General features: G+C 37.4%; 1 protein-coding gene across 1 annotated transcript; it reads left to right on the top strand.

Annotated features, from left to right (window-relative positions):
- Window positions 1–489: 489 nt before the first annotated feature.
- Window positions 490–13,024, top strand: TMEM267 (transmembrane protein 267). Its single transcript, XM_041489332.1, has 4 exons — window positions 490–619; window positions 2,512–2,699; window positions 4,205–4,592; window positions 10,720–13,024. The coding sequence occupies exons 3-4, from the start codon at window positions 4,269–4,271 to the stop codon at window positions 11,053–11,055; spliced, it is 660 nt and encodes a 219-aa protein (XP_041345266.1). The 5' UTR covers window positions 490–619; window positions 2,512–2,699; window positions 4,205–4,268; the 3' UTR covers window positions 11,056–13,024.
- Window positions 13,025–21,506: the final 8,482 nt, after the last annotated feature.

Here is a 21,506-nt window from a genome sequence, read left to right as displayed (position 1 = left end):
CTGCTTTAATGTTTGAATATATGTTCAAATCAACTTGATTGATGAATCGCTGCTGAAATGACCAGGGTAGACACAGGAAGTTTTCTCTGTAAAAACGTGCTTTTATTCAGATGCTTACACCAAGAAGTCTTAATACCGAATAAAATGTTTCCCAAATGCTTTCTACAGTGCTCTCTTTGAGTATTACTTTGAGAACAGTAATACTGTTAATTAATTTGCTCTGTGGTCTGTCAGAGGCGCACCATGTCCTTAATGACAAAACACTAAACTCTGATCATCGATTTCCCTCTCGGCACTTGAAGGAGCCAAAGCCCGAACACCCAAACCCTCTATTTAATAATCCAAAGCCCGAACACCCAAACCCTCCATTTAATAATCCAGGAAACACTTCTCCCTCACACCCGAGCCCCGCTGCCCGCGCCGGGCGGGGATGGGAGGAGACGAGGCGGGTCCGGGTCCCAGCCTGCTCCGCGGCCACGCATGCTTCCTGACCGGCTCCCTGGGGCTCTTTCCAGCCCGCTGGCCCCGGGCTCCGCAGCCCGCTCCGGCCGGGATCGGGGCGGATCGGGGCGGCCCAGCCCCATGGGCTGAAGGGCGGATGGCGGCGGCCGCGCTCCAGGTGGGCTCCGGGCCGGGCGGGGCGAGCGGCGGCGGCGGCTCCGAGGCCCGCGCCTCCCCTCACGCTCCTGCTCATCTCGGGTTTCCAGGCTGATCTCCTGCTCGGTTTAATTTAGTTTGTTCTTCAGCGTCTTGGTAAAATCCTCCCGCTTCCTTCTGGGCTTTTGCCCTCTCCAAACCCAAAAAATGCGTTATAATTGTATCTGGCCCAAAAATATTTGCTAGATCACCACAATGATGCGTTGTAATTATCTGGCCCAAAAATATTTGCATGATCAGTCCAATAATGTGTTATAATTATCTGACCCAAAAATACTGCCACTGTCATTTCTTCTCAGATAAGTCTTAGGCTGGGATCTCCTTTTCCACAAGATTGTATGCTAAAGGTTTGAGCTGGTGTCTTAATTCTGCTTAATGCGGTTTTTAATATAAAATAATATCCAATATCAAATAACAAGGGGTTTAGGAGATTATACAATTGCAAGGGATTTTAGCTACTTGTGTAGAATGCATAATTCTGTTAGTTGGCAGGGTGTTGTTTGGTTGTAGGTTGGACTTTATGATCTCAGATGTCTTGCCCAACCTAATTGATTCTGTGATTCTGTAACTTCATGCATTAAATTCCTATATATATTCATGTATCAGTGCAAACCTGGGGCAAAAATTATGCAGAACAATATTTCTAAGTGGTAATTTTAGCTACTTGGTTTTTGTTTTGCTTGTACACTGTAGCCTCTTAGCTGTTTTCCCAAAAGTGTATTTACAGTTTTGATCTAAATATCTTCTTGTGACAGTAACTTAAAGTGTTAACTGTGTGTTCATAAAAATTATTTTGGTAATTTCCTTAAATTAAAGTGTATCTACAAAATTCCATTTTGAGACTATAGACAGAGATTATGCTCAACCAACCTAGAACTTCCTTTCTGGATATTAACTGTACTGACCACATAGATGTCCATAAGCATTTTTTTGTGAATTATTCCGCACTTTTCTGTTTTAGCAAGAATGCAAGCTACACAACTGCTTTCTGAGATTTATAGGCTGGAAAAATTACGTTTTATTGTGATATTTTGTAGAGAGCCTGAAAAGCGTCATTTTTCAGGGAGAAAAAAAAATGTTCTAGTTTTACATTAAAATTTATAATTTCAGATATTATTTTAGTTGACCGGAGTTTTGCTTTTTCTGGTCTGATTTTCCTCTTGATCTGCAAAATAATTCTGGGAATGTCAGTTGATTTTTACGTAGGCAGCACTCATTTTTGTCTCTAAAGGAGGCTGAAATAGATGGTTTAAAAAGAACAGTTGGCATGGCTCTTGTCTATGGTCAACCTGAAGCCAGTTTTGCATCCTGTTCTTCATTCTGGCTGGAACACGTGCTAATACCAGCCATAGCACAAGTGTAAGCCTAACACACAACTGACACAGACTTCTGTTGCTAAATGAATTTCTGAATCTCTCTTTATCTCTTCCAAGGTCACTAAGTGATGGGGTGGAATTTAAAAAGAGATCCCTGAATGGGATTCATAAATGTTTCATTAGGTGGGAATCTTCCAGGCACAAGAAGAAATCTGTGAAAATGTATTGCTCTATCTGTTGAAATGCAGTTATGTAGAAGACTGGAACAGTTGTTTTTGGACTTGGTGTTTGAATATTTTTTAGTTACTAGTGTGTTCCATTTTTATTTCTGCTCTTCTCTTGGTTTACAGGTTTTTTTCTGATTTCCTTTACAGAGCTTCAAAGCTTAGCTGAAGTTACTTTTACCTCAATTATATTCGTGCACAAATTAATTAAATATATGTTTATTTTTTCTGGATATTTTACTGTTGTTCATATTTCATGTATGCTGTTTTGCCTGATATCGGTGCTTACTGGTGCCTGGTTTGTTTCCGTTTAGGATGGAACAAGTGGTGTTTGGTATTTCCTGCACTGGACTGGGCAGACTGGGTTCAGAAAGCACAGAGGATTAGCACTGATGCATAGACCATAGACATTTCCTACTGGAGTAAGGCACCTGCGATGGAAAAAAAAAATGTTCTAGTCCCAGGGGCAGTTTGATTCTGATTACTGGTGTGGTTTTTAAAGGTATGTTGCTACATCACCTCTTCACAGATTAGATTCTTACACAGCCTTTATGGTAATTTTAAATGAAATCCAATCTGACATGATGACCATATAGAAGAAACATTTGTGAAGAGACTGCCTTTTTTTTTTTCCTTAACATGGAATTTATTCAGCAATGTCCTGTATACCACAAGGTCACCCACCAGAAAACAGCACTTCCATTGTTTCACTAAATACTTTGTGTCTACACATTCATTCAGAAGAGGCACAGTCATGGTTAACAGACTCTAAACTTGACCCACTTTTTTATCTCTGTGCAAAGTCTATGTATTATTCATGCTTTCTTCTCTTTTACTTTTTTAAATGTTTTCTAAATAAATGATTCAGTGGGCTTTTTCTTTTTCTGCAGAGTGCCAGTAGTTCTGTCTTGTGGATAATTCTACAGCAGGCATGTAAATAATCTGGAAGAAACATCTATGTCTTATGAGATTTATACTATGTTTAAAATCATAAATTGTTATGTGTAAGCTTAGGAAGTCTAATACACTCAAAAAGGCCCTTCAGAATAACAATTTACTTAATAAAGAAGGGTTGCCAAGATTTAATGTATTGCACAAAAATGGCAAACTCATGGGAAGTATCCATTTTTAGGCAGGATATAGGCTTTAAAACTGTGGTCTGTCTGTATAGCTTCCCAAAAAGACCAGCATAACAGCTGGGACAGTTAGAACTTCTCTTGCAAAAAGAGGACTTATGAAGGTAAGGTGGCAGACAATAGATAAGTCCTAAAATTAGCAGCCAGCTTCTCTGCTGGAGCACATGCTGAGGAAAAGCTTAGGTAGTTTTTTGCTCTGTAAGGAGATGGTTTTGATTACTTTGCTTGACTAAATGGTTGTCTTTGTATTTATTACAAATAATGAAGATATTTTAGTGTGTTTGGTTTTCTTAAGGTTTATTCTAGGTTCCAGTCTCCAAACTGAACAAGGTATTGCTCAGGAAAGGGTACCAGGGGAATACTACAAACGTTAACAAAGAATGTAAATTAAAGCAGTGATTTGGGTTATAGATTGAAAACTCAGTTTTAACAGTTGTTTTATAGAGAAATCTGGGATTTTGAGCATCAGTCCTAAGAATCCTCCAAACTGAATCTTCTTCTGTTGTTACAGTGTAAAGTATTTCATTGGATTAAATCGCGTCTTTAGGATAAGAAGGAGTCTTAAAACATATTCAGTGTATTATCACAGAGATGTTTCAGGTTATTTTGTAATATTTAAGATTTCAGTAAATGGAATTAGAGCTCTCCTTGTCACTTGTGCTGGTTCTAATTAAAAAAAGGTAGGTCTTTTAATTCAAAGCTGTAGTGTTCTAGTCAGTAAACTAATTGAAATAAGAAATTCCCTGGGAATGTTAAATGAAAACAGTGAAATTGGGATCTTAATGCCCAGTTGTAGCTGTGGTGACAAATGTTTTGTGCAAATGGATTTTCTTTGTTTAATAGTTTTCTTTCTGATCTCTGACATTTACAGAACAACTGACGATACAAAGGACAATGCACAGTGTGTGTTCTGATGACTTTTTGTGTGCTGCAGCATGGTTCTTGTCATGGCATCTGAGACTGAAAAGGCCCACGCTCTTCTCCAGACTTTCAGCACAGCGTCAGTTATTTCCAGTCTAGGTTTGGGGATATTCTGCTTTGTAGCAGACAGACTGCTGCAGTTTTCCTTCATTCAGCAAAATGACTGGCTCCGAGCCTTATCTGATAATGCAGTGCATGGTATACTGGGGATGTGGTCCTGGGCAATAGTGATTGGACTCAGGAAGAAAAGTGACTTCACTGAGGTCACCCTGGCTGGCTTCCTTGCCTCTGTCATTGATGTGGACCACTTCTTTCTTGCTGGATCTCTGTCATTAAAGGTAAGTCAACAGATCAGTAATTTGTTAATTTATCACTGTTTATGTTACTGTTCTTCTACCACGTCCTAGACCAAAAAAGTTCCATTGATAATTTAATTAAATACATTTCGTAGATATACATAAACTATGTTTTTATGCAGTTGTTACAATTTTAAAAGGCATAAAAATATTTTACATCTAGTGTTCAGTTTCTGCTATTTAGAAAGGAAAAAAAAGAGAGTTTTGCACATGTGCATACTATTCTACATTTATCACATAGTTGCTTTGTTATCCAGCTTAAGGAGTTAAGTGCTGCCTTGCACACTTTTGTGGATGAAATGGATTATTCCACTTCTTTTTGCAGTAAGGGTTAGAAATACCTGAAATGTGGGAAAGAAATAGCCGAAACATAAATGACAGAGCTTCTGTTTAATTTAATTCAGTCATTTCTTTTAGCCATCCCTAAATATTTCTCCCGCAAACAAGCTATATGTGAGCTGTCACCTTTAAAAAGGCAGTCTGACTTGCATTTAAATATAGTTCATTGGAGAAAAAAAAAAAATAGTAGGCAAGCAAGCATCAGTTTATTAATAAATGTAAAAAGGTGAATTGGCACCTGTTAAGCAGTGAATGGATCATAATCTATTTACAGAACTGCTTGTTAGGACAGAGTTTCTCAATAGCATTAGTACTATCAGATTATGGCACTCTTTTCCAGTAGTTTTCCTCCTCCTAGTTTGCTCATAGTACTGTTAAGTTAATCGGGAATAGCTGACTGTTCAAAGGGAAATAGGTAAGGAGGGAGGGAGGGAGGGAGGGAGGAAGTCCTGTTTTTTATATTTGTGTAAGTAAAGAAGAACAATAGTTTACCAATTTTTTAAGAATAGTTAGGTGACAGCTAAGTGCAAGAGACAAATACTGCTTTTAGTTGAGATGTAAAAGTCAGACTTACAATGGAAAAATAGTTTTTGTTTATGTACAGTATCACTTTTTATTGTAGAGAAAAGATGCCTCTTATTTGTGCATTTGGTCTGGTTTCCCCTCTTGGCTTTACTGGTGCTGAAGAGAAAGGGAAGAATTGGGTCCCTCAGCCTGCTGGCCACATTCCCAGTGCAGTCCAGGATACCGCTGACCACCATTTTGCCACATGGACAGTCAGGGTCCAGCATGTCCTGGTGACTGGCATCATTCTTCTCTAAGCAGTCCCTAGTTCTCCCCTTTCCTGTACTTCTTGCATGTGGAAATGCTGTGCAGTTATAAAACTATGTAAAGAAGAGGAAAGTTAGCTTGGTTGATTAATGGGTCGCATAATGTTATTACTGAATAACAATATGGAATAGAATTTAAATCTCTAATTAGTCTCATCTGTTCTTATTTTAAAATCAGTGAATGCAAGTAAATTAATGGCTAGATGTTGGAAAGTATTAAAATTTTATTGCTGCTTTTTCATGCATTTGAGATGATTACTAGTATTTTTCTTAATTATGACCACTAGATGTCACACTTCACCGATGTCAGTTTGAGAAGTTGACTGTTGAATTGTGATATGGAATTGGGAGGTGACCTGCCACTTGGTAGTGAGGCAAGGTTAAATATACTTACACCTTCCTTGATGGGGAATGTTTGTGCAGCCTAGCCTATCCCTACTATGTGAAACGAAGTAAATTTTTGTAATTTTGTGACTTAATTTCTTCCTGTGTTGTTTCAGTTCCCAAGCAGATAGCAGTCCATTTTCTAATTGTTGATGACAGATCTAGTTCTCTTGTTCTTTAAGTTTTTTTTTTTTTGTTTTTTTTTTTGCAAAAGACACCTGATTTCTGTGCTCTCCCCCTGAATGTTTTTCAAATCATAAACACAGAACATTGCAGGTAGAATCATAGCCCTTTTAGTAGCCAAATGTATTTAGCTGAGGTAAGAAGATAATATGCCCAAAGGCTTTTTCAAGTGATTTGCCTACCAACACCTTTGCTTTCTATATGTTAACTGGGCTAATAAAGGAAATAATCCAGTGTAGGTCTCTTGACTCTTAGAGCAAAACCATCATTATAATTTGCAAAGCCTCTATGTTTTGCAAAGACTCTCGTCTCAATTAACATTTAAAAAAAATCTTCAGGAAATAAATTTATATTTCCTAAACCTCATACTGTTTTTCTCATCTCCTCTGTATTGCTTTTTTGCCTAAATTACCTCTAAAGGGTCCTGTCCAAACCCATGAGTAGTATTTGGCTCAAATGAGGCTTCATTTGAGCCAAATACTGTAGTTCAATTCCTTTCAATGGCAGAAAAGTACAATGCTTCTGTCCTTTAAAAAAAGAATAATAATCTCTTACATGTTTTCTCTTCCTACAGTGCCATCAGAGTCCCTTTGGTTTGTGATGTAACATAATCCCCATAAACTTTTCTTCTGTGTGCTGTCTGGCCAGCTAGATTTGATTGCAATATATAATTTTTCTTTCCTTGGGTTTATATGATGTGCCTGTCAGTTTCTTGGCATAATTTCAGGCTGTCACTTACATAATTTATTACTTCATGGGATACTTTTTTACTATATATTTGGTAGTTACAGTCCCATTCTTTGTCTTTAAATTGCATGGTTGAGAGTAACTGCTTTAAGAGGCTAACATGTTCACTGTTTTGCAACACATTACGAAATAACTAATAAATTAATAAGTCTAATTAACCAACCACACCACTATTACTAATTTGTACCAATAGTATATTTCATGTTACTGTACACAATCACCTATAAAGCTCATTATCACCACTTTTAAATCTGATGACGAGTTATTTTTTGTGGAGTAATCTTTCTATGCAGCACAAGGCGGTACTGCCTTCTACCTTCAATTGCTACCTTCACACTACTCTTGGCACCTGCTTCTGTTCCTGCTGACGCCACTCAGCGCTTGGATTGTTTGGCCATTGGTCTGTTTTTCATGGTCATCATTATTTTTCTGCAGTATTCAGGGTAAATAGTCACCTGTGGTATTTGTGTGTTTGCTCTGATAAATACTTGTGTACCAAGTACCATGTGATCTGACCTTTTGCCCACATTATTTTTGCAATGAGTATGAAGTCTACAATGACTCTGCTACTTGGAATTTGTAGTTCTTTGTGCTCCATGTGGTTTTTACTGTGCACGCAAGTATAGAAGAAGCTGTCTTGCTGAGTACTCCAAAGGTAGTAGTTCCTGCAGCCGGTTGTCAGTCAGGAGTGCTGGTATGACATGATGACCTGCTCCCAGACTTCACCAGGATTGTAGCCCAGACACTCTTGTTGCTGAGCAGACATGGAGAAATTGCTGCCTTGGTGCTAAAGAGTCACCAAATTCTAAAAGTGTAGACCATGCAGTTGGTGGCAAACATATATAACACTGGCACTGCTGGGAAATGTGCTGCCCGTGACTGACCTGGGCTGTACAGGAGCATTTCTGGAACTGGAAAATTAGCTTTGCACAGGCACAGTTGGTGTAGCATTTAATATGTGACTATATTTTTAATATTACTTCTATATGTTACATTGAATATGTTACTATGAACTAAAGATTTCAGGCTTGTGAAGCACCACAGAATATCAGTGAGGGAGCATCTGTTATTACATAACATCCATGGTGTTACCATGAGCATTAAAGCAAATAATTTGCGTGGGTTCTCCTGCATGCAATTATTGTATGCTGTCTCCGGCTGCTCATTGTAGTGAGAGAGGCTGGAGGAGAGCATCAGCTGCCAGATGATCTTGCATCTGATTGCATATATAGGCAAATGGAGAAGGTCATTTGTAAATAAAATCTGTTCGCAACTTTTTCCAGGAGGTTTAAGGCAGAAAAGACTTGGTTTTTTGGTGTTTTGCAGTGGTGTTTTGGTTTTGTTGTTTTTTTTTTTTTTTTTTGGTTTTTTTTTTTTTTTTTTTTTTTGTTTTTTTTTTTTTTTTTTTTTGGTTTTTTTTTTTGTTTGTTTGTTTGGTTTTTTTTTGTTTTGTTTTGTTAGTTGTTTTTTTGGGTTTTTGGGGTTTTTTTAAGATCTGGTGCTTTCTAAAGGCAAACATGTTTGCCTTTTAGGAGAAAGAGAGTATAACAGCTTATATTAGGAAACTGAACTACCTGTCTGTTTCCAGTGCTTGGCAACTCAAGGATGTAAGTGTTCCTTTAGTCGCAGAATGTAAAAGAGGAAACAGATGTTCTCTCAGACCTTGGGCAGCAGCATATGAGAAGCTTGATGGCTGTACTGCAGTTACAGAAGAGGACTTTCTCTTGCTGAAATCGAACACAACCCTGGTGTCTGAAATTTATATGAAAAGAATTTATGCATTACCTTGGCACCAGTAGTGATAAACTGTGTACATGAGTAATATTAAAATTTTCCTTACTCACTGTGTTGCTGTTGGCACCTAACCTTAATAGGCCAGAGGGAAAAGACTAATTTAGACTTTGCTACTGTTTTTTTCAAAGTGCAGAAATAGAGGCCAGTCAACAGATTATCTGCCAAAACATACCAATATTCAGGTTTTTTCAAAATTAATTTAGGATGTACTTTTAAGCTTATTGTTGACAGTAGCAAAAATTGGACTTGTTGTAAGGCAGGTGATATACAATTTCACCATCACAACATTTTTCTACCTTAACCCATGAACAATCTGCTTGTGTGGAACAGAACTGAATCTGAAGAAAATACAGCTTTTGCTCCAACTTACAGGAATTGGGTCCACAACATTAGAGTTAAAAATTGTTGAGACAGTTTGTGAGCTTTTAAATCCCATTCCTTGATCAGGAGTCATGGACAAGCATGTGGTGGGAAGCTAATAGAGCAAAGCTTTCTGCCGGCCTTTTAAGGTTGGCTGTGGTTTAAAGCATGAGCTGTTTTATTTCAAGGTAGTCCATATCTTCCCATCTGTAATCAGTTAATAAACTGGCTAAGGCTACATCAGTTTCCTTGCAGAGAAGATAGTGTTCCATGCAGTTATCTAAATTATGCATGAGCTTGATTAACCTATTCCAGAGTCCCACTGCCAGGCCCTCTTGCTGTTGAATCCTGCAAGGATTAAAACAAGTGAAGAATGAACAGGTTAGAGGTGCTTTGTTTGCCTTCTGCACTAGGTGCAGTGAGGGATGTGTTCAGCACAGCAAAGATCCACTGTCACCTTACATCTCTGGAGCCTTGTTACAGGTTTTCCAAGTGTTCCCCAGTAACTGAATTGAGCCAATGAATATCATCAACACTTCTGTAGACCTTCTGGTAGTGTGCTGTTGTTTCTCCTGTGCTTACAGACACAAGAATCTACTTATTAGTACAGTAATCAAAATAGTAATCCAAAATACCATTATTAGTTTTTTATTGTGTTTGAATTTGGAGTGATGGTTGTAGTTGTTGCTACTGTCCACACTGTACACCCACAGAATATCTTCTCAAACATGTATATTAAATTGACATTATCTCTTCTTAAAATGGCTAAATCTAATCACACTAGCTAGACACTCACCTTATTAAAACCAAATATCAGGCTTTCAACTGAGTTACTGTTAAACAAGTTGTTCATACAAAAACCCAGTCACATGTTGATGAATGAAGTTTTGCCTGTCCATGAAGAATACTGTCTCAAGGTGATCAAAATGTGTGTAACTTTGCTCATATCTTTGTCCTATTGAAAATTACTTTTTTGTTTTAAACACTGTGCAACTAAACCAATTTTACAGGTGACAGCTGTAGTAAAATAGAGGATGTATTTTCGGGACTAAATGCCATTAAAGCACGTGATTTATTTCAAGTAAAACATACTAAATATTTCAAGTGTATTGCATGGTTGTTTTCCTTTTAATTGTCTTGAAGTTAAATACATATAATCAGTGCAGCAGATTATACAAGTTCCCATGTTCCACCTGACTATGTGACAAATAGAATTTCTCATCCCTCTCCCTCCCTGTTTTGCTGATGATAGTACTTAGTAGGATGCATGATTCATATCATACAATAGAGACAGGGAGCACACAACTCTCATGCAGAAAATTAGCTTTATATTAATTGCAATGGAAAGGAACAGTATGTTTTTCTTTCTGCTTCCACTTAGTCACCTGACAGTGCACCTGTAAACACTCATGAAATTTTTCTTCCCTAGTCACAGTTGCAGGCATTGGCAGTAATATTTTTCTCTTCTGCAGGCTGCTCTGACTCTTCCACGGAGACCACTTCTTCATTGTTCTACTGTGATTCCTGTGGTGGCTCTGACATTAAAGTTTATCATGCAGCTTTTCAGGCTTAAGGACTCATGGTGCTTTCTTCCGTGGATGTTGTTCATATCCTGGACTTCTCATCATGTCCGTGATGGGATTCGTCATGGCCTCTGGATCTGCCCATTTGGAAAAACTCCTCCCTTGCCGTATTGGCTGTATGTGGCAATTACAGCATCTTTACCTCATCTATGTTCATTTATTATGTATTTAACGGGCACTAGAGAATTAATGTCCATAAAACATGGAATCCACATTGATGTATAGGAATAATGGCTTTTAAAGGTTGTTTGTGCTAGCACTTGAAATAACTTGCCTGTCTGTCACTGAAAGGTTTCCTTGTGTTTCCTACAACTTGTGAATTAGGCATTTTAAGGTTGTGGAGCCAATTACAGCTCTTGTGGCAATTCCTTGTGGTCATAGAACCTATTTCATGAATGATAATAATTTTATATCTGTACATTTCCCTTGTACAGTGTGTGGTCTTCCATGATAGTTCATGCATAGCGAGTTGATTATAAAGTACTTAGTTCCTCTCTGTAGTAATTATATTAGATTTTACTGCCATTCACTTGATCACCATTCACTTTGGATTTGTATTCTGTGTCTGGAATATTTTACATTTAATACATTTAATACATTTAATCCTGACAGTATTTGTATAGCACTTCAAAAATGTGAAGTTCTGTATAAATGCTAGGTATTATTGAGGATTTAGTATTGTATGGCAAATCAAAAAAAATTCCTCCATTAGTCTTTCCAATTTATTATTAAGTTAGGGGTCCTGCTGGATTTTTGCATTCAACCATTTTAAAAGAAATACCACCTGTATTTCACACTGTCTATCCACACCTCTCTGAACCTGTAATCACAGAGTGTTTTACTAAATTCTATATCCCCCTGTAGTTGCTTGGTACTAAATTTGCAGATAATTACTAGGCTCAAAATTAGAAAAGAGTAGACAGTTTGGTTATAGTATTATGGTGTGCTGGCCAAATTGTTTAATTTTTTAAATACACTAATTATGAATATGGTTTAATTTGGAACCAAGGAATTTTAGTAAATATTTAAGAATCATGTGAAGATTCAGGGAGACACAAGAAAATAAAAATTGCTTATAACACAGGTTTGCTTAAAGTCATTACTACTCAGTAAAGCATTTTCCATTAAGTGCAATATCATCCTCGTAAGTGTAAAATAAAATGCATTATTATTATTATTACTATTATTATTATTATACAGAAATATAAATTTCCTCATAAAGAAGATCCATAAGGAAAAGTGTTATTATGCTGCAGTTTATGAGATAGTAATTTGCACTATGGACTATTCAGTTTTCATTTATAGACATCTCTCAGAAAGAGTCCCAAATTAAAAGTTGTCTAGTCTTGTCTAACTAGACAAGACTGTCTAGACTTGTGTAGCTTATGAGGTACAAGCTGAGAATGTCTTTTAATAATTTTTAAATTCTTTATTCACTGCCCATTAAAGAGATGGGGCCTTAACTACTCCAGCTTGTGATGAATAGCTGTCAAAGGGGATAATTTTTATGGAACTGCATGTATAAGGTAGCATGTGTTTAACTTAGGTTACCAAGGGGGGTAATGTGTACATTTACATTATTAAATGTATATTAGAATAAAGTTTTAAAAAAAAAATTATTAAATGGGATGTCTGTCATAATGAATAACAGAAACTTTCTGTGGCTGCAGAATCCTTAAGGCTCTTTGCAGCACTCTGTGCTAATCGTGGAAAGTGTTGCACCTCTTTAAAATGTGTCTTTGCCCCAAAAGAATAGTCCCTGTTCTGCCTGTTCTTTATATTAGAAATGTATGCCAATGCAAACTTGCCTGATAGTACAGTGGGCCTGTCTAGCCTTTATTATAAAATGAATAAAAGGTTTATTTGTTGGAAAGAAGATTGGAAGAGCAAAACATTCCTTAGAGGGTTATCCTTATGCTGTGGATTTCTGTCATTTTAAGAGTTTTGCAGAAACAGCATAAATGTCTTGCTTTAGAGCTTCAGATCAAAACTGGTTTTCATCCAAAGGCATGATGGTTTACTAGAGGAGCATTGCTCATTCATTTACTCCTATCCTGTATTTTAATCTACAGTCTCTGAAATGCCAATAATGAATAAATTTTGTGCAAGGGGTGAACACTGAAGCCCATGTAGGAAATTTTCTGTATTCTTATTTCATGGTATAAAATTTGTATGATTTTGTGCTTTATCCAGATTTTTTGCAAAGGGAAATGTACATAGGAACAAGTGTAGAATTACACTTTCTCACTTTCAGACTGTAGCTGTAGCATTTCTGGTAACTGAATATCTACCCACAGTCCTTAAGATCAGTACTGTACTGTTCTAGCTGTGTTTAAGGACCAGTTAGTGGGTACATATTCAGTAGTTTAAAACTACGTATTTTAATTCTCTTTATGTCTAGATACTTCTGTGAGAGCTTTCTCAGTAACTTTGAGCTGTATTTCGAAACACTATTTTTTCTGGCTGTGTTCTTACACCAATTCTACCACAGCAGTAGGTGAGCCCCACTCAGACACGTATTAAGGAAAGTAGCAAGTATTTTGTACCATGACTTCTCTCCCTCCAGACAGAATGGCAGTCTCACACCTCGGCCTGACATTTAGGCAGCTTTCACTGAGGCCATCGGCAGCTTTTCGAGGTAACCTGACAGGTGGCAGGCACTGCTGTAATTTGTGGGTAGCCAGGGTAGGGTACAAAGGGGAAGTTAGGTGTTTGTTTCAGCCTGTGTGTCGTGGGCAGAGTGGGAGATACAGAGATTATAGAGGAGCCCGCCACATTGAGTCACAAGGCACAGAGAGGACCCTCTTGCTTTTTAAACTCCTCATAGAGACCTCTGGGTGCAGCTGGATCCTGCCTTAGCCCCGGGCCCTCTCAGTGGTTTATGCCGATGGATTAAATGGGCATTATTGAACATTTTCACAGCTTTGCCCCAAAAGATTACGACAAACCAGAGGTACTAATATAAAAATAAATTAGGGTTATTATTAGGGTAATAACTTACTATGATAATGATGAGACTAAAGGATCTTAGTTATAGTTATTTACTACACAGTATAGGTAGCTATAACTACTAGTCTAGTTCAGTCCACTGTTTTTGAAGCAATATTGAAGCAATTATATTAAAGATAGCAAAAGAAATTATGAAGTAAAGATTGATTTTACTCACCCATACCAATGACTGTGGGCAAATCTCTCAGCTTCGAGGGATTTTCTTTCATTGAAGCAAATCCCAACTCAAGGAAGGAATCTCCTGAAAGGGGTTGTTGGAAGACCCTAATAAGTGGGAGTGGGCCCTTTGTTTCCAGGCCAGCTGTGTCAGTTCAGCATCTTTAGATAAGTTTGTAGTAGTAGCAGTACCACTTGTTTGTTGCTTTATCTGGTACTTAACCAGATCTGCCACACCTTCTCCTTTCTGCCAGGTATGTTTAACTCTGGGGTTGATGAGTCAGGCTGGTTTCAGCATTATTCAGCACCAAAAGCACCAAGACAACTCCCTCCTCCATTCACCACTGATAGCTTTGCAAACAGGGCATTATTCCAGCTGTTTTACTGCCATCCAGGCAGAGCATCCTGCTACACCTCCTCACCCAACACCTGCCTGCTGCAGGTGAATTGCCCAACAATTCCTTACCAGTATTTCATGTGCATTTCAAATTCACTGATGCTTCCAACTATGCATCAATGCCATGTCTAACAAAACCATAACAAAAATAAACCAAGATACTAAAAATATAATGACTTTGTGCTTTGCTGCATGCTTTACTGTAATGGGTAAATGTAAAATACAAAAAGCATATGAATTGCACAAAACATGGCTTGCAAAGTCAAGTTAATGATGTGCACAATGTATGATACATATCACTAAAATATTAGGTTTTTCAGTGATTCTTTTAATATGCCAATTTAAAATTTTCCATTTATTTTCAAGTTGAACTTAAAAAGTTGAACTAAGTGTTGGGGTTTTGTGACTTACTTTGTTAGAACTGTGCTGCTTTTTTTTCATGCTCTGATGGATTTTTGCTGTAAAAAATAGGTACTAATAGCCCAAGTTAAAGAAAAATGTTTCTCCTCCCCAGTCCCTGGAGAAATAAGATAAAGTTTCTCCTAATTACCTAGTGGCCTTAACAGAATGAGTGAACATGTTTCCTATAGCTTTGTATTCGACTTTAAAATCTAATCTGTATTTTCACCCGATTGTTGGTATCATTTTTTACTACAGTGCAGTATATATTATATCATGTGCCCTTAATAAGGTACTGGTAAGTGAATTATTCATAACTGATCCCATGCCCCAAGGAAAATGATGCTAAGTTTGAATTGAACCGAAGTAATTTTTATAACAGGCCACTGATATTGACTTATTATAAGAACATTTCTTCTGCTAATGGAAATGAAGTTCCAGAAAGAGAGAGAAGGGGTTAAAATTCTGTCTGAAGGAAATGTTAGTACACAATTACAGTCACAGTTAATTTTGGACACATACATTTTTATTCCATCAATGTCAGTATGAAGCTGAGTGATGAAGTGCATCAGAAGAGTACATGTCTGTTTGTGTAATTGAGCCAATCTAAATTCTGTCAATTATGCAAATTTATTCAGGGCAGAAGAAATTTTGTATTCTCAGTGTAACATTGTGAGCTTTGATCAGCTGGTAATTTTGAGCCCACAAACTAGGTTTTGTTTCCCTGCTACAGGCGGACCTTGCATGGAAGCAAAGGAAGAGCTGACAAGTTGAAGTACCCTTTGTGTTCATCACAAAAAAAAAAAAAACAAAAAAAACCAGTAGCAATGCTTTTCCTCAAAATTATAAGCTGGTGCCTTCAGTTCTTTCTTAAAATTTCCCAAATTTTACACCCTCCACACTGAATTTTTTAATTTATATTTTCAAATTGTGCATTTGAATGCTGCATTGTAGAACTGTTTCAGTTATTTAAACCTGTTATTTAAAACTTTTTCCTATTAATTAAAGTTAAATGGTACTTGTATTTTTTATATATACATACATATGTGTGTGTGGATATATATATATGTTTATGTATATGTATATATATGTGTATATGTATCACACACTGATACATATACATCTTTCCTTCTGTGTTCATACAATAATTTTGCATTTGTTCAGCTAATTTTGTATTGGTTTTTCCGGGAGTGAGGAGAAGTGTTTGTCTCACTGGGGAAAACCAGGCATGCTACAACTTAGAAGAAACATTTTAGTGCAAGGAAATCTTCACATATTGAAAACAAGAAAAGAGATTGTACTGTCCTTTTGATGGAAGAATTCAGTAGGTTTCTAGGCAGTTCTTGAAAACAGATTTGTTTAATCAAAACTAGTAGACTGAAAACACTTGTCTTAGTAAATATAAGTGAACAATCTGCATTAAATTGGATTTGTATCATGAAACTGTTGCAGGGATAATCAGCCAAGTTGCTGTTGCTATATCCACCACAGAAACAACTCCTTTGGCCTAGAGATGTTAGTAATATCCCAGCAGCTTTCCTTATGTTTCCAAGGGAATTGAATCTTACTTTGATTTCATTTTTCCCTTTAAAAATTAAATTGAGCAAGGGCTCCTTGCGTGGTGTGGGGTAATTTCCTTAAACTGCTGTCCAGTCATTCACATCAGTTTTTACAAATGAGCCAAAGAAGCTCAGTACAGTAACACAGCAAAAGAAATTAAATGAAAGGTAGTGGACATAATATTGACATAAGGAATTTAGAAGGTACAATGCTTCTAGTTTCACATTTCCATTCAAATTGCTGATAATCAAAACCACCTCCTTTTTATGTATTACTGCCAGAAATTTAGAAGCAAAGTTTGTGGTGACTGCTCTAAAAATTTCAGGGTTTTATGGGCCAAGTGCATACCGTAAGATACAAGTAGCAAGGCTTTATGAACGTATTTCCAACAAAATCATGTGTGTCATTGTGTTAATGTAGCTGTATACAATATGTAGATACAAACACTCAGTTATTTCCTGGTCTTATTGTGGAAACATGGTTGTGGCATGGGGGGGTTGGCACAAAATGCTCTAGCTAGCCTTAACCTTTTAACTCAAGTAATTTTTGTTTCATTAGTCCATGTGGAGATAGATCTTCCTTTCTATTTGATATGTTTTTTAAGGTGAAAGTTCGAGTGCTTTGCCAGCATCTTTTGTGTGAGTGTTTTTTATGCCTTGTACAACATGAATAAGCAAAGCAGAGGCACTCAGAACTTTAAAAATGTGTGCACATTATTTATTTTTAATTTTTCCCCATGGTGAAAGATAGTTCCACATGCTTTAGCATCTTTAGCATCTTAAATATCTATATAAATATTGACCAAATGGTATTTCTAGTAACTTTATATGGCTACAGAGACACTGTTAGTGTTTCATGTGCTCTCCTGGTGTCACTATAGGACACGAGACAACAGGACGTAGACACACTGTTGCTCTCAAGGCAGAAAAAAGGGAAGTTTATTTTCTGACTCCAACATTTGTAGATTTTCAAAGGTGACAGTGGATTGGAGGGTGAAAGTGCCACCTCTCCAATGACACTGGACAAACCAACAGTCCATCAAGTTTCTCCTCCTTCATAAAAGAATGCAAAACAATAAGTTGTTTACAGGAAGTGAGAAAGTTTGATACAAGAATGCAAACATCAGAAGGCTTAGAAAATCTTAAAAAATCAGGGCAACACTCCTGCTGCTTGATTTAACTCAGGTTGGATGATAAGCATGATCCTCCTGCCTCAGTGTACCAGATTGCTCAGCTGGGTGTGGCAAATGTAAGTGATACACATCTGTCTGGTAGTAAACAATCATAGAGACCCTTTGTATTCAGTGTGTGACTTCTCAGTCTATTCAATGGTGCTTAAAATGCGACATATATCTTCCTAACAGAGATGTATGCTTCTGGTGTACTGAATTGCATTCCAGTCATCCCAGATGTTCTAACTAGATGGTACACTAATATAATTGGGATTGTAGATTGGGCTTGTCTTCCTGTCCTTCATGTGATTTTGCCTTGCTGGAGAAGTAAACTATCTCTTCAAGGACTATTTTATCCAGGGGTTCTTTGACACGTAACATAATAATGTAAACATAAAAATGTGAAATAACTAGAGGCAGTTCTTAAGAGGCACTGATGCTATAGTTGCTTCTAGACTGGCATATTTCAGTAAAGGGATGACCAGCTTTTTAAAATTAATTTTAACTTTTGAAATGCAGATGAAGCATTTATTGTAAAGTTAGACAATTCTGTGAACAACTGTCCAAACAGAGGAGTGTCTCTTTGAAAGATTTCACAATTTCCGTGAGAATATTTATCATGGCTGAAGTTTTCAGTGCCAAATCTTTGCTTCAGGTTACTGTTCTAGATTCAGCGTATGGGGACTTAGACTAGGAACATGAAATCTGTTAAAAGTTTGCACCTTTTTCTCCCTTGAAACTTGACACAGAAGAGGCTCTGTTTAAGTTTCCTTAAGTAGACCTTGAATGAGGTAGTCTAGCTCTGTGGTAGTATAGAAAAGCTGAGCGCCTGATGCAGTCATGATATACATGTATTGCAGTTAGAAACCCCTGCTACTGCTCTGCAGCACTGCCAGGGAGGTTGGGCTGTATTTGCTGCTGCCATCTGCAGACTCAGTGCAAAGAACGAGTGCTGCACTGTTACAGGGAAACCATGGCTTGAGTATGTGCTGTAAGGGGCTTCATGCTTCAGTGGTTTCTGTGAGTGTTAAAACCTGCTTCTGTTACAAAGAAAATCATGAGTTTCAAAAAAATAGGGGTTTTTCCCCAATGAATTTCAGCCACTGAAAATCTTGTTGAATGATCAAATTTCTTGAAAACTAATTTCAGATAAGAAAACCAGTTTAGCAGGGACTTGATTTACAAGTTAGTGTATTCCTGTTGTCTGTTTCAAAGTGAGGAATGCTGGCACATTTCTGTAGTTCATTGTTGCCTGGATTAGCTTTGCAGAAAAGGATGTGTTTTCTTAGTCACCAAGTGTGAGCATTTCCCCTCTTTTTAGTGAATAGATAGAAAGCTTTGAAAGTGTTGAGGACAACTCTTCTTGCCTTTGGCACATATTCACAAGCATTCACCTCTCACAGTTACGAAAGGTATTCAACAAAACATGGAAAATGCCTTGGACTAGGCATGCACTGAATACTTAATCAGAAGTGTCCAAATTGCTCACATAACACACTCTACGTGAATCTCCTCAGCAAAAAAGTAACTGATAGTGTGAAAAAGTCTATTGGGAAACAAAGCACTGAAGACAGAAGTGCTTTGCTCTAGCTTTTTTCCTCACCCAGTTGTTCCACCTCCCTGCCTTGCAGGAGGACTGGCCTTTGAGTGGGCTTGTCCTCATTGCTACACAGGGTGCATGCACACCAAACTTACTTGCAAGGGGAAAGGTTTCAAATGCACAGGCGAAGGTGAGTTGCCTGATGGTAGCAGAATGCTCTGTTCCTCAGCTGATGGTAGGGGATACCAAGAGGGGGGGGGGGAAGCACCTCTCAAAAGGATTACTACTGATTGAAGGTAGAGAACAAATTATTTCCCTGGCTCTGGTGATATTTCAAGGAACCTGGCAGGAGTTCCTTTACTGCTGGAGATATTTCAGCTGAGATTCCATACTGACATAATTACATCTACAGAGGTAATAAACACTGATGTTCTCAGTGTAATGAGAATGGCTTCTACTAAAATTTTCCAAGTTTGTAAAAAAAAAAAAAGAGGCAACAGAATACTTTGCTTTGGAGATGTTTGAAAACGCTCGCATCCTGCCATGTTTACAAAGGGTGTTTGCTGTTTCTGCTTCCTTTCTATCCCAAAGCTAGCCATACTTGCCAGCCTTTAGCTGCTTCACACAGAAGGAAAGAACTTGTAGAGTTAAATACAGAAGAAAATCTGGTTTACCAGTGTTCTGAAGGCTTTCTGCTAGGGTTTCAAAGTCAAAACAGTTGAGCAGAGGTGTTATGGGAATAGAAAATACATTTCAATGCTATTGAATATTTTATTCCTTCATACTTTATAGAAATAAAACTTCACTGCCACTTGTTTTCTTTCCTCCAGTCCATGGCTAGTCCTTTCTGTGCTCCATCTCCATGAGTCTCCTGGTGGTAGCATTTCAAATTTGTCCCCAATGTGCTTTGTAATAATTACACGATCTCACTATGTCCCTAACTAGTTTACAGGAGGAAAAAAAGCTTATTGTCTAATATGAACAAATGGGGTAGCTGAGCCAATAAGTGTGTTCAAAGATAAATTCTTTGAAGCTAAAGAAGGAGATCTGAATGGAGAATGTTATGATGAAATGTAGTTCTTCAAGAAAGACTGATCTAGAGAGGAGCTTGTTTCAAACTCTGTAAGGACTAGCTTGGAGTTTCATGGTTAAATGGTATGTACCATTCACTTCCTGCTAGCTGACCTAAAGTGATGAAATAGTTTGGGTTTTAAAACTACAAAAACAGAGCAGGTTTTGCAAACGACTTTCCAGTGCCAGGAAATAGGATCTGGAATAGTGATGAGGAACTAAGATATCAAATTCACTTGCCAAAGTAAATCAACTCCATGCCCCAAGTTACTCAATAAATATAAATGTGCAGGATTCTTTCCATCCACGTATTTGATGGACTGGAAACCACTGGATAATTTGAAAAAAAAACAGGCATTGAAAGAGATTACAGGAAGACAGTGTGTGTCCTCCTTCTGGAGGGCACAGAACCACCCCATGGCAGGAGAGTCAGCATTTACTTGAAAGATTTGTCTCTTATTCCTGTTTGATTTCTGTTGCAACCCAAAGACTGGATCTCGGAAGAAGTGAACAGTTCAGGGTGGTCCATCCTTAGCTGGAAACATGCAGTCAGTGGTATTAGAGTGTAAATGAAATTAAACAAAAAATTTACTTGCCCAACTTCAGGTGGCTAACATAACCTAAAAGGCATTTAAAGTGCTGATTTATACCTGTGTCTCTTTACAAATCAAATTAATTCTGTTACATCTGTGCAGCCTCTGTCTGGTAGTTTCATGATGTTACCTTTGCTGTGAGTGAGCAATATTTGGTGACCACATTTCTTTAAGTGAAATTCAAAAGAAAAGCAGGCTAAATTCAGCAACCAAAGCCCTTCCAGTATTAATGAGCAAGAGCCATGGAACGTATTAGTACATATAATTAAAAACGTCCTTATTAATAATTTATTTGTCCGGGTTAGTGCAGGGAGGATTCAGTCACTCATTGTGTTAGATGTTGTTTAACAGTAGGACAATCTGTGCTCAAGTAGTCTTACAATGTAAATAGTTTGGTTTATATCATGTAGGTAACATTTAACTGTAAAAATATTAAAATAGAGGAAGGGATTGTAATCTTGTTTAAATTCAAGTAACAGACTTTAAAAATGTAAACTAAAATTAATGAATGCAAGTGAGTAGTTCTTTTCTCAAATTGTTGGCATTTCCCATATCCCAGGGACTTGTGAAATTCATGCTTCTGGTATTCCAAAAAGAGAGTGGCCAGGAATACTCCCATGGTTTTTGTGCTTTTTCTTTAAATTCACATTTTAAAAAAATTTCTTAAGTATGTTTTCCTGAGACAATGAGCTCATGGAGAATGATGGAGAGGATCCATATTGAATTCATGCATTATTTTATTGTTCAAAAATGTACTCTCTCTGTGTCCTGTTGTTGGTA

This window comes from Pyrgilauda ruficollis, unplaced genomic scaffold, assembly GCF_017590135.1.
Source record: "Pyrgilauda ruficollis isolate IOZ18807 unplaced genomic scaffold, ASM1759013v1 scaffold92, whole genome shotgun sequence".
In the NCBI taxonomy this organism is placed as follows: Eukaryota; Metazoa; Chordata; class Aves; order Passeriformes; family Passeridae; genus Pyrgilauda; species Pyrgilauda ruficollis.
The sequence above is the reverse complement of the archived record's forward strand: the minus strand, read 5'-3'. Positions and strand labels throughout refer to the sequence as shown.

Excerpts from the sequence above, each read along its gene's own strand:
- TMEM267 (XM_041489332.1), top strand. The coding sequence starts at position 4,269 with ATGGTTCTTGTCATGGCATCTGAGACTGAAAAGGCCCACGCTCTTCTC. Across the intron at positions 4,593-10,719 it reads CTGGATCTCTGTCATTAAAG|GCTGCTCTGACTCTTCCACG; the intron begins GTAAGTCAACAG and ends TCTCTTCTGCAG.